Source organism: Scyliorhinus canicula, chromosome 12, assembly GCF_902713615.1.
Source record: "Scyliorhinus canicula chromosome 12, sScyCan1.1, whole genome shotgun sequence".
Lineage (NCBI taxonomy): Eukaryota > Metazoa > Chordata > Chondrichthyes > Carcharhiniformes > Scyliorhinidae > Scyliorhinus > Scyliorhinus canicula.
In genome coordinates this window covers 26,528,728-26,541,502 of record NC_052157.1, presented here as the reverse complement: position 1 = coordinate 26,541,502, position 12,775 = coordinate 26,528,728, and the positions used below count along the sequence as shown (strand labels likewise).

Below are 12,775 nucleotides of genomic sequence, written 5' to 3'. Positions count from 1 at the left end.
AAATACATATTTAAATGACCCTAATGGCGAGGGCGAGATCTAGATCACGATGCCTCCGTTAAATCACGTGAGACGTTTCAATCGGCGAAACAACCTCATCCCGACACTATGTCAGGCCCAACAATGCCGTTACATCGTGCTCTACATGTTTGCTGAGAGTGCAATATAATGTATAAATGTGGGGTAGAACTTTCAGTTGCGTAAGAAGTTAATAGGGAATGTCTTTTATGTAGTTTAGAACATTAGTTACCAACAAAATGTTTAGTCAATCTTGATTTTAGCTTTTTGTCACATTAAAAGTCTTAAAAACACAAAATCTTTGTTTGTGATTCTTCGCTTCAATCACTGGAAAATTCATAGCTCTTCACAAAAGTCTCTTCAAGGATTGTAACAGTAACACCAAGGTTGCTAACAGACAGGTTTTAATCTCAGACTGTTACCGGGAAGAGGAATGGAGGTGGTCGCTTGGAAATGGAGTCTGGAATAGGGACTGAAAACGATGGCATCCAACATTTCAGCTCTTCCAGTACTAAATGTCGCATAAACAATGTGACAGCTTAGCAAAAGCGAGGGGGTGGATCATGTGGCACAATTTTGAAGAGGAGCAGGGAAATTCCTCTTGGGTGTCTCAACCAATATCCGTCCCGCAAACAACATCATTAAAAGACACATCAACTGATTATTAACACTTCACTCTCTGTGGGAACTTGCTGTATGCAAACCATCTGCTCTGCTTTCTGCATTGCAAGAGTGACTACACCTCAGAAGCACTGAAGTGTTTTGGGATATCTTGAGGTCATGATTGATGCTAGATAAATACAGCCTCACTCTTAATTTGTGGCTTGTTTTGAAGTAGCAGTGATCTGTCGCTCTCTCTCTCTCTCTCAGCCATCGGAACACCAAATAGAATTTCCACCTAGTGATTGTAACAACGAATTACGGCCACCAGATGGCTGCACTTTACAAGTGCTGATCTAACGGGCATTTAAAATCTGTAACTCGATCGCGTATTGGCCTTGCTTGCCCAAGCAAGTATCAGATCAAGTCTAAGATGAAGTGTCTTTTCTTGTCAGCTTGGATCTGGTGTGTCCCCCTTACGGAAACCATGAATTGGGTTCAATTTGAATTTGAATTGGTGTTTGCAGCAAGCAATGAGATGGATTAAGGCTTTGCCCTGTCCACTCTGCGCATTGAATTTGTAACTTTAAGGATGAGATTTTTTAAAATCTGAAACTCGACCGTAGAGCTGGTGGGAGGATCCACTGCAAATTTGGCTTTGCTGTGAGGCTCAAACAAAAAGGCAAACACTAATACTTTAAAAGCTTACAGCTGCTTAAAACTGAATCGCCAGTGAGGGAAGAAAAAGCCACAAGAAAAGTGTCTCTGTTAACTGCTTCTTGTAACAGTCGTATTCTTTAAAGACGTTTGACAAGGCAGACGTTTGACAAGACAACATTATCAGAGACCCCTCCCACCCAGGCATTGCCTTCTTCCAGACTCTTCCATCAGGCAGAAGATACAGAAGTCTGAAGACCCATACATCCAGACACAGGAACAGCTTCTTCCCCACAGCTACAAGACTCCTCAACGACTCCCCCTCAGACTGATCTGTTCCCTGTAATAATAACACTATTCACGACGCCCTGTGCTGCTCTTGCTCATGTATTTGCTTTGTTTGGCCCCTTGTTCCGCACTGTAACCAATCACTGTTTTGTCGATGCACCATTTGTCAATGTTCTCTGTTGATTATTCTTGTGTCTACTATGTACGTACTGCATGTTCCTCGGCCGCAGAAAAATACTTTTCACAGTACTTCGGTAGATGTGACAATAAATCAAATCAGATCATTAAAATTTTTGGGCAATGATAATTTTTACAAAGGCAGCAGTGCAACAAAACACTTGAGAAGTGGTTCAGGATAAGGAGCTTTACAAAACAGGGTGGGGGATTATCAAGTTAATTCTGCCTGACTCGAAGCACTCAAAATGATGGTGCACTCAGGTATGTTTTGGGGGTGGGGGAAGAGGGAGTGACAACGTAGGGGATGACTATTCCAGTCAGCAGGATCCATATCATTATGTGGAGGAAAAACAAAATCGCAGTTAGATTACAAGAGTTTAGTAGGAAGGTCACGCCAGTGAAAGGGTGAGAACTGAACTTCTGCTGTCAACCCCACTCAGCAGGGACTTTTTTAATGCTTTCAAGTACTTTGGTGTTGTTTTCCTCTTTTCAATAGCATGTCCCTTTTAATTGAGACCATAAATTAAATACTCAGACATATTTTTTTCCAGCTTTGTTTTATATACTGAAAGTTACAAAATTAATAGTTCCTGTCCCAGGTATGTGTTTTGCCACTCTCATAGGCTCCTTATTCAACTTGCACCATTACGATTGATAATGGCAACATTTACACAAGGTTTACATATTGTATATTCTGAAGCCAACTAGGTATTTGAAGAGTTACTACCATTGTAACGTTGTGAAACGTGGCAACTGATCTGTGCACTACAAAGTCCCTCAAACAGCGACGTGGTAATAGCCAGATCATCTGTATTAGGTCATTGGTGGACGAGGGGTAAAGTCTGACCAGGGACTGGATTCTCCCCTACCCGGCGGGGCGGGGGGGGTCCCGGCGTAGGGAGGTGGCGCCAACCACTCCGGGGTTGGGCCTCCCCAAAGGTGCGGAATTCTCCGCACCTTTGGGGGCTAGGCCCGCGCCGGAGCGGTTGGCACCACGCCGACTGGCACCAAAACCGCCCAGCGACGGGGCTGGCTGAAAGACCTTCGCCGGTTCGCGCATGCGCCGGTGGTGGCGTCAGCAGCAGCTGCCGCTGACGTCACCACCGGCGCATGCGCGCTGGGAGATTCTCCTCTGCCTCCGCCATGGTGGAGGCAGTGGCAGTGGCGGAAGAAAAAGAGTGCCCCCACAGCACTGGCCCACCCGCCATTCGGTGGGCCCCGATCGCGGGCCTGGCCACCATGGCGGCACCTCCCCGGGGTCCGATCGCCACCCCAGCCCCCCCCAGAACCCCAGGGGGCCCGCTCGCGCCGCCGACCCAGCCGCCACCAGAGGCGGTTCAAACCTCGGCGGCGTGAGAGGCCTCCCAGCGGCGGGACTTTGGCTCATCGCAGGCCGGAGAATCGCCGCAGGGGGCTCGCCAATCGGCGTGGGGTGATTCCCGCCCCCGCCAATTCCCGGGTGGCGGAGAATTTCTGACCCTGCATGGGGTCAGAGAATTTCGCTCCTGGACACTGGTGAGGAGAACTCCCTTGCCCCTGTGCTTAGTGTCTTGCCTTGTCTCAAATCTACCTGTAGAGGGCAGACAGGGCCTGAAAGTCAATACCAGCAACACAATGCTGCACTCCTGCAATTCCAGAAGTGGGATTCAAACCCACAACCTTCCGACTGGGAGCAGAGTGTGCAGCCACTGATTGAAGTGATTTTTTTAAAAAGTAGAGTCAGCAAATAATATGGGGATGTTGCGAAAGTTGTGTGGGATTGCGTTTGGCAGGAGAACACAACAGGACAGGAGTGGGGGGGGGGGGATTTTTTATCATCAGTGCAGAAGGAAGCCATTTGCCCTATCAGGTCTGCACCGACCCTCGTACCTACGCCCATTCCCCCTCCCTAACTCCATGCATTGATCATGGCCAAGCCACCTAAACCGTGCATCTTTGGATGTGGGAGGAAACTGGAGCACCCGGAGGAAACACACCCAGACACGGGGAGAACGTGCATACTTCACACAGACAGTCACCCAAGGCCGGAATCGAACCTGGGTCCCTGGCACTGTGAGGCAGCAGTGCTAACCACTGTGCCACCTGTGCTGATATGAGTTGCAGGTGTCGCTGTTGAGAAGGAAGAAGTACTGCGAAAATTCAAAAATAGAAGTGGCTTGGGCATTAGGAACTTTTAGGTACAAATCTGGAGGTCACAAATTTGAAGCACAGGACTGCCGTCATTCCTGCTCACTTCTCTCATTGGGCTGCCTTTATTAGCAGGTCGTTGGGTTACAAAACGGGATGCCAGCGGGAGCAAGCATTTTGTGAGAGACGAAAAGAACAAAACGCGCAGACCTGGTATCTCCTCAACAAAGCCTTCATGACTTGCTGCTGAACACGACAGGGTTGACGACTGGACATCACCAACCTCTCACCTCTCAAACATAGTGGGGGTTGGGCGCGGCACTAGCCGGGCAGTGCTGCTGGTGGAGAGAGTGGTAAATGTTTTCTGTAAAAAAGGGGTTCACGGTAGATGGTCCACTAAAGGAAAGGTCTCATCCCCATGACCACTGTTAAAGGAAGGATGAGCTCTGCATGGGCAGAGAGAGAGAGTTAGCTCATTTGATTTGTTAAAGAAGCAGAAGAATCTAATACTACAAGCTCAGGAATATGTACCTGTCTGTGGGATCTTGCAGTGCAGAGATTGGTTGCCATTTTTCCTGTATTGCAACAATGATAACACTTCGAGAGCATATGGTTGTGAAGCACTTCAGAACACACTAAGGTTGTGAAAGGCATGAGTCGTTTATTGCATTCTTTGCCCAGGATTTGAGAACATTTTCAGGGGAGGACTACTCCAATCGGACAGTCAACACAGACCTTATTGGATAATAATGTACCGATTCCACTGGCCATTAAATTACTTGCCATCTCTCAGTGGCAGCGTCACTTCAATTCAGCACCCCATTGATAAGAACTGATCTTGCAGGACTGCACAGAGCAGTTTAAGATTAGGAACAGGCAATAAATGCTGGCCGAGCAAATCCGTAAATGAAGAAAGAAAAAGATTCTCACCCATCAAGCTCGGCTGTCTCGACATAACCAAGACCATGTGGTTCACTGCTCGATAGCAGCAACAGGTCAGCCTGTAAGTAGACATCAGGAAAAAAAATCAACCAAAATCAAATTTCATAAACGCAGCCAATTAGCATCCTGAAAATGCAACACTATACCTCTATCTCTGTAAGGACACCATAAATTCAATAAATAGGAGAAGGAGGGGATCATTCAGCCGCTTGAATCTGTTCTGCCGTTCAATACCACATGGATGGCCCTCAATCTCAACTCCACTTTCCCGCCCGCTCCCCATATGCTGAGCCTGCCAAGAGCAGAAAGGTCTGTCCATGTCAGTGGCAAATGTTCTCCACCATGGAGCATCCAGAACCCTCCGTAGAGAATCCCAAAGATTCACATTCCTCCTCAGTGAAGAAATTCCTCCTCATCTCAGTCCTAAACGATCGGCCCCTTATCCTGAGACTGCGCCCCCATCTTCTAGATTCCCCGACCAGGAAAATCGACATCTGGGGTGCCTTCCATGCCAAGCCCTTTCAGAATCTTGTAGGTTTCGATACGATCACCTCTCATTCCTCTAAACCCCAGAACGAGCGTCGGCCCAAATTACTCAGCCTCTCATCATAGGTCAATACTCTCTTCCCAGGAGCCAATCTAGTGAATCTGAGTTGTATAATGCTTCCTTAGGCATGGACACCAAAACTTTGCACATTACTCCAGGCGTGGTCTCGCCAATTCTGTACAATTGTAGCAATGGTTCATCTGTAAAAATGAACAGTGACTTCCCAGGACTGGGTGACAAAAGTGAATTGGAAGTTGTAATATCTGCAGGAGGACTTCACCGCTACTTGAAAGCTTAATCTTAAGACTCTCTGCTGATGCAAAGAAGCATGAGGCACCAGCAGTTTTAAAACACCAACGGATTTCAAAGATTGATTTCAACCTGAGAGCTCTATAAAGCACATAGGCACAGAAGCTGGGGATTAGGGGTGGAGGACGATGTGGGGGAGGAGATAGGGGGCAGGGTCTGAACAGGGTGATTCAGTGAGCTTGAACTCGAAGCAAAGGCAAAACAAACAATGCCAATAATTCCAGGATGACAGAGAACGTTGGAAAGAGGAACGGCAAAGTTAATTGAGAGAAACGCCATTTTCCGATTCAATTCATTGTTGATAAAAGTGCAGCAACGTTTAAGGTAATTGTTCCTTTTATCTAAAGATCTAATTGTGCTTTCTTTCGCCTTCCAAATAGTTCCCCTTTCTTGAATTAATTGCACTGTTCTTTCATTGTTAAAAGTGGGCTACAGGGAAGCTATGAGGAAAGGGTTTAGTGGAGGAGGTCGGAGATGTGGAGCTTGGTAGGAATATCGTGACGGTTTCCGGATTTCAGTGTGTGCGCATGTGTGTGGGATTGTTGAGTGAAAGAGGATGAATATCATAATGCCTCCTTCGGCACAGAGACCAAAACTTTGCACATTACTCCAGGTGTGGTCTCGCCAACTCTGTACAATTGTAACAATGGTTCATCTATAAAAATGAACAGTGACTTCCCAGGACTGGGTGACAAGAGTGAATTGGAAGCTGCAGGAAGACTTCACCGCTACTTGAAAGCAGGGAGACTGACAGAAAGGTTAAAGGCAACAAGTGCAGTCAGAAGGCAGAATGGATCCAGAAAAGACTAAGCAGGATTCTACATTACGCAATTTATTTCACTTTGCTATACTGGGGAGACAGGCAAGTCAGTCGGTGTAACACAGTGCTAGGATATGGAGCTAAAAGGGTTGCCACGGGAGTGAGTCACATTGGATTGATAAACCAGAAGTTAGTAGAAGTATGGCTAAAAATAGAAACCGTTTACATGATAGATAAGTGTGAGAGAAAGCAAGTGTTGTGGCTCTAAGTTGCATGCTCACATTAGGGGGAGGCAGTGATATTGTCACTGGGCTAGTAATCCAGAAACCGAGGGTAATGCAAATGGTGAAATTGGAATTCAATAAAAATCTGGAATTAAAAGTCGAATGATGACCAGGAAGACATTGTCAATTGTCGTTAAAAACCCATCCGGTCCACCAAATGTCCTTTAGGGAAGGAAGTCTGCCAACCTTACCTGGTCTGGCCTACATAGATAATTTGGACATTCTCCCTCAGTGTACCCGAACAGGCGCCGGAATGTGGTGACTTGGGGCTTTTCGCTGTAACTTCATTGCAGTGTTAATGTAAGCCTCCTTGTAACAATAAAGATTATTGTCCAGATCCACAGCAATGTGGTAAACTCTGAAATACCCCCTCAAGGGGAATTAGGATGGGCAATAAATGATGGGCCAGCCACATCCCATTAAATAAGGCATTTTTTAAAAATTCTGTGGTGTTATGGTGAATTTTTGAATGTTTTCCAATGACAGGAATATTTTCAAACATTTTACTGCACTCTTATATGAAAGTGAAGCTCAGTTTGAAGCACCGTGGCACAGTAGTTAGCACTGCTGCCTCACAGCTCCAGGGTCCCGGGTTCAATTCCGGCCTCAGGCAACTGTCAGTGAGGAGGTTGCACTTTCTTCCCGTGTCTGCGTGAGTTTCCTCCGGGTGCTCCGGTTTCCTCCCACAGTCCAAAGATGTGCAGGTTCGGTGGAATTGCCATGCTAAATTGCCCCTTGGTGTCCAAAAGATTAGGTGGGGTTACTGGGTTACGGGGATAGGGTGGAGGCGTGTGCTTATGTAGGGTGGTCTTTCCAAGGGCCAGTGCAAACTCGACGGGCTGAATGGCCTCCTCCTGCACTGTAAATCCTATGATTCGGCACTTTAGGACTGACTGCCATTTTGCTGAATGGGCCATTCCAAGAGTTCAGTTGTAGTTTGATCAGAAACTCAGAAAGTGTGAATGTGCTGATCAATTTTAGGTTACAGTTTAGAAACGTCCAGCAACTTAAAGATAGTCTCCGTATGTAATAAAGCATGACATCTGCATTGATGAATATACCCTGTGTTGGAGGGGGCAAATATTGACCCCGTTTAGCCAGGGTGCAAAGGTGGCACCCAGCATCCATTGTGTGACAAACCAGAACAGGGATTCTGTAGCTCAGAACTGACACCATAGAGAAAATGGTGTCCTGTCTGGACATAGCAAATCTGAATCAGCCCACACCCTCAAAGACATTAGTACAAACACAAAGACACACTGATAAGACACTTAACCCAAGTTCGTGATAATAGCTGAAACCAGACAGCAATCAGGGATAGCATTAGTTAAAATAAAGAGCAAGGGGAACAATGATTTAAAACATAAATCGAGAAGGCCGGGCTCACTTGTTAAAGGCATCCCGCTGGTTTCTATGAATGCAAGCCATGTGAACCGCCTGTGAGTGGACGCTCCTGTTCTCTCATGAATGGGGAGCGCTCACTAGGCTATCATATGGAAATGTATTTCGATGTCTCTGATTCTTAAAACAACGAAATAGCGATTATCTTTGACAGGACAACTTCCAGTCAAGTTGAACTGTGTGAATGTATCTTTCTACAAAAGTGGAGAATGCTGAAACCTTTCTGTTGATCTTTGGAAAAGCACTGGGATAGACCAGGCGCTTTCCCCACCGGTGTAAAATAAACTACTTTTGAAGGATGGAACAAGGCTCTGAGCGTGCAGTGATTTCTGCAAATTCATCCCCCCTAACACCATGCATGATTTGCTCTTCGCACTCGCCTTTTTAAGGACAGGGTCAGTATGACATTATGGTGATTTGTGGTGATTGTCCCCTTTAAGGGCAACACAGCAGGGTAAGGGTCACCTAGAATGGGGGAACCAATTGGGAATGAGTGAGAGTGAGGACTCCACTTCAAGAGGTGGGGTCCTCTCTCAGGCAGAAGATTTGCTGGGGTGCATTCATTTTTAAAAATAAATTTAGAGTAGCCAATTATTAGGGCAGCACAGTGGCGCAGTGGGTTAGCCCTGCTGCCTCACGGCGCCGAGGTCCCAGGTTCGATCCCGGCTCTGGGTCACTGTCCGTGTGGAGTTTGCACATTCTCCCCGTGTTTGCGTGGGTTTCGCCCCCACAACCTAAAAATGTGCAGAGTAGGTGGATTGGCCACGCTAAATTGCCCCTTTATTGGAAAAAATAAATTGGGTACTCTAAATTTATAAAAAAAAGAGTAGCCAATTATTTTTCTTTTCCAATTAAGGGGCAATGTAGTGTGGCCAATCCACCTAACCAGCACATCTTTGGGTTGTGGGGGTGAAACCCACGCAGACATAGGGAGAATGTGCAAACTCCACACAGACAGTGACCCAGGGCCGGGATCCGAAGCTGGGTCCTCAGCGCCGCAGTCCCAGTGCTAACCATTGCTCCAGCCGGGGTGCATTCATAACGCAGCCAAACCAGGTTCCGTGTCAGCCTGAAAAAATCCTTCCAACATGCAAGGAGCCACACTTGATGTGGAATGGCGCCCCTCAAGCTATAAGCCTCTGGCGACAGACCGGCGACCTGTTCCGAGCATGCTTAGCTGTGGCAACAGGCAACTATCAAAGTCTTCCTTAATGCACCATTAAGTGCGGGAAGAGAATTGGAACCATCTAATGATGACATGAAATCCGAAATAAATGAATCAGTGAGCCCATATGGCTAGCGACAGTGCTGTAAATCCAATAAAATTGTCTATTAATTGTATCTTTCCTCATATCGCTGCTAATTATATTTTCGGGCAGCCGTGTGGGATGGTGCACTGTTGTTCAGTTCTTCTTATGAATAAAAACCTTTTGTGTTTCCAGTGAAGGCTGTGAAAGTGCATCATTACAACTATACAGAATAGTTTTTTGCTATGAAGTGTCGGTAAGCATTGCTTTAATGCAGGTTGATCTGAAGTAGGTTCGCTTTGGGCTGACTTAAATCAAACACTGTTTAAAATAAATGAGAGACAGATAGAGCTGAATCACAGTTTGACGCATGAATGGTTAGGGAATTTTGCCGATTAGCATGAAGAACAACTGGCATATTTTAAAATATTTATATAATCAGTGGAGTTGTTTCAGGAGATTGTACAATGCCACCTTCTCAGTTTAAACACAACCTTGACAGGGCCCCCAGATCCCGAGGGCAAACTTATGAATAATTAAGTTCTCAACAACAGTACTTACTGCCACGAACTGATTGTTTTCCAATTTGATTACATCTCCTACTCGAACATTCATCCATTTCTCATTCTGCAGCCTGGAAAAAAGTATGCAGAAAATGTTATATTTCTCCCCCACTCATCACAGTCCTTCTATAGAATACATACTCTTTCGAGAGACAATGATTGTTGAGAGGAATGAGGTAGTACCGTGGCATTGTCACTTGGCTAGTAGTCTACAGACCTGGGGTAATGGTTTGAGGACCTGGGTTTGATTCCCACCACAGCAGATGCTGAAATTTGAATTCAATAAAAATCCAGGATTAAAACATCTGATGCTGACCATTGAACCATCGCCAATTGTGGTGAAAACCCATCTAGTTCAGTAATGGTCTTTAGGGAATCTGCCGTCCTTTTCTAGTCTGGCCTACATGTGATTCCACAGCATTGTGGTTGACTCGGAGGGCGGCACGGTGGCACAGAGGTTAGCACTGCTTACTCACAGCTCCAGGAACTGGCTTTGGGTCACTGTCTGTGTGGAGTTTCTACATTCTCCCCATGTCTGCGTGCGTTTTCCCTGGGTGCTCTGGTGTCCTTCCACCGTCTACAGATGTGCAGGTTAGGTGAATTGGCCATGTTAAATTGCACCTTAGTGTCCAAAGGTTGGTTGGGGTTGTGTAGATGGGGCGGGGATTGGACCTCGGTAGGGTGCTCTATCGGAGCAGGGGCCGGTGCAGACCTGATGGGCTGAATGGCCGCTCTCTGCACTGTAGGGATTCCATGATTCTTAAATGCCCTCTGAACAATGGTAATAAATGCTGTCCCAGCCAACGACACTCACATCTAATTTTTTTTAAAAGTGGCCTTTCTTTCAATCCTCCACACATCGACACATATAATGCACTCTCCTGATTTTATGGTCATGAAGTGAAAGAGTTGGGCTGTATCTTTGTTTGCACCCAGTTTCAATAACAAACTTTCCCAGTTCCCTGTCTATAGATCCTCCCAAGCTCCTTACTTTCTGAAGAGAACCGCTTATTGTACCAGTGACTCTTTTGTGGAAATACGTGTGCTCAACATGAGCATTAGTGTTACGAAATGAAATATTGGCCATTTCAGACACCGAGGGCAGGGTTTTCCTTATGGGTTTCTGAAACCTGCGATCAGGCTCAAATACGGGTCAGCAGACCGCACCGTGTGGGAAACTGTGACTCGTGATTTTCTCCTGACCAAACTAATACCCAAACGGTGGGCTCGCTGACCAGGTAAGTTAAGCATGGTGGGTAAGTTCTTGATGCTGGAGAGTCAATCAGAGGCCTACCACCTTACAATACGCAGCAGGCTACCATAGGAGGTAACTAAGGGAGAAAGTGCTTCAAAATAAAGGTGCGCTCTCTCCAACCTTGTTGAATTTAAAAGTGAAAATGACTTTTGCAGCTAGGCTACCACTGTTGCGGGGATCCCTGGGCACCTGCAGCTGCGAAAGGAATCTAAGGTGGATGGGTAGGTGGCCCTGCTACTGCCTTATCCTGCTTTCGATCCTGACTGCAGCAGGCCTCCACTGTCAGCATTAAGCTAGGCCGGTAAACCTGGGCCCAGATTTTCACCACGATGGACTGGCTCTCTGTCATGGTGGGGGTGGAACTGAGGTCGGCGGTGTTTTGTGCGTGTGTGGTTTATGGAGGCAGCTGGCTATTTAAATCATCAGTTACCGAGGTTGGATTTTTGTGCGGATTAGACCAGCTCGGGACAGGTCTGAACTCAGTAGATTTATTTGTTAGCTGTTGTACCCATTTGGACAGGTACGGATATAGTCTTAGGCCACCATTACGGGAGGTAAGGTGCCCCTTGGTGGAGGTCTGGCGCTCTTTGGAACTGTTAAACGTTGGGTGTAAAAAGGGCATAAACTCATTAGTGTCAAGCTCATTCAACCTGTCAAAATCAACTGTCAAGTAAATAAATGTAAGGCTGAGTAAAGATTAGCTCCAGCAGGGCAGCATGGTGGCACAGTGGATAGCACTGCTGCCTCATGGCACCAGGTCCCAGGTTCGATCCCGGCCCAGGGTCACTGTCCGTGTGGAGTTTGCACATTCTCCCCGTGTTTGCGTGGATTTCGCCCCCACAACCCAAAGATGTGCAGGGTAGGTGGATTGGCCACGTTAAACTGCCTCTTAATTGGAAAAAAATGAATTGGGCACTCTAAAAGAAAAAGATTGGCTCCAGTGGTATCCTTTACCAACTTGTTCCCCAGAATGGAACTCAAACCTCCGTGCCACCGATTGAAATTCCTACACAAGGCATCAGTGTGGTCAGAGTGTGACTGACAATTTTAGTGCCACGACATGGACAGTTTAGTTTCCTTCACCTTACACCAACTACGGTGCGAAGGAGACCATTCGAGCCCAGTCATTTCATTGATTCTTCATTAGTACAATTAATAGAATGTTCACAAACTGATGCCACCTGGTTGAAATGCCAGAATAAAAAGGCGCATTCTTGCTCAAGTGTTCAACATCATTTAACAGAGGAAATGTTACAGTGTAGAGTTATTAAGCTTAATTGTCGAACGCGTGGGTGAACACACAGAAATGCAATTAATACCCCTGTGATATTTGCAATTGTATTTCGCTCCCCGTGGTGTTAGCTTAGCTTAGCTATTCTATTGCAGGTTGCCAACTTAAGTTCCAAGATGGCTTGTAATTTCACCAGTGTAATTTTGAAGGTTTCCAGGCAGTTAAACATCTGCCCAGAGCTCTGGGAGCAGAATAGCAGGTTCACGGCAACTAGTATAACAGTATCTCGAACCAGTGCTGGTTAAACAATAACCTTGACAATTGTGGTGATAACTTTGAATACTGTAATTTACATCAAGATCCACTGTA

General features: G+C 46.3%; 1 protein-coding gene across 3 annotated transcripts in view; it reads right to left on the bottom strand.

Annotated features, from left to right (window-relative positions):
* The window catches only part of atp8b4 (ATPase phospholipid transporting 8B4), a 372,477-nt gene that overhangs the window by 113,363 nt on the left and 246,339 nt on the right, over positions 1 to 12,775 (bottom strand). For all 3 annotated transcript variants that reach the window (XM_038813489.1, XM_038813490.1, XM_038813487.1), the window contains 2 exons: positions 9,919 to 9,991; positions 4,798 to 4,868 (listed from right to left, as the gene is read on the bottom strand). In XM_038813489.1, the coding sequence (XP_038669417.1) occupies positions 4,798 to 4,868; positions 9,919 to 9,991 (144 nt within the window). The remainder of the gene's footprint in view (positions 1 to 4,797; positions 4,869 to 9,918; positions 9,992 to 12,775) is intronic.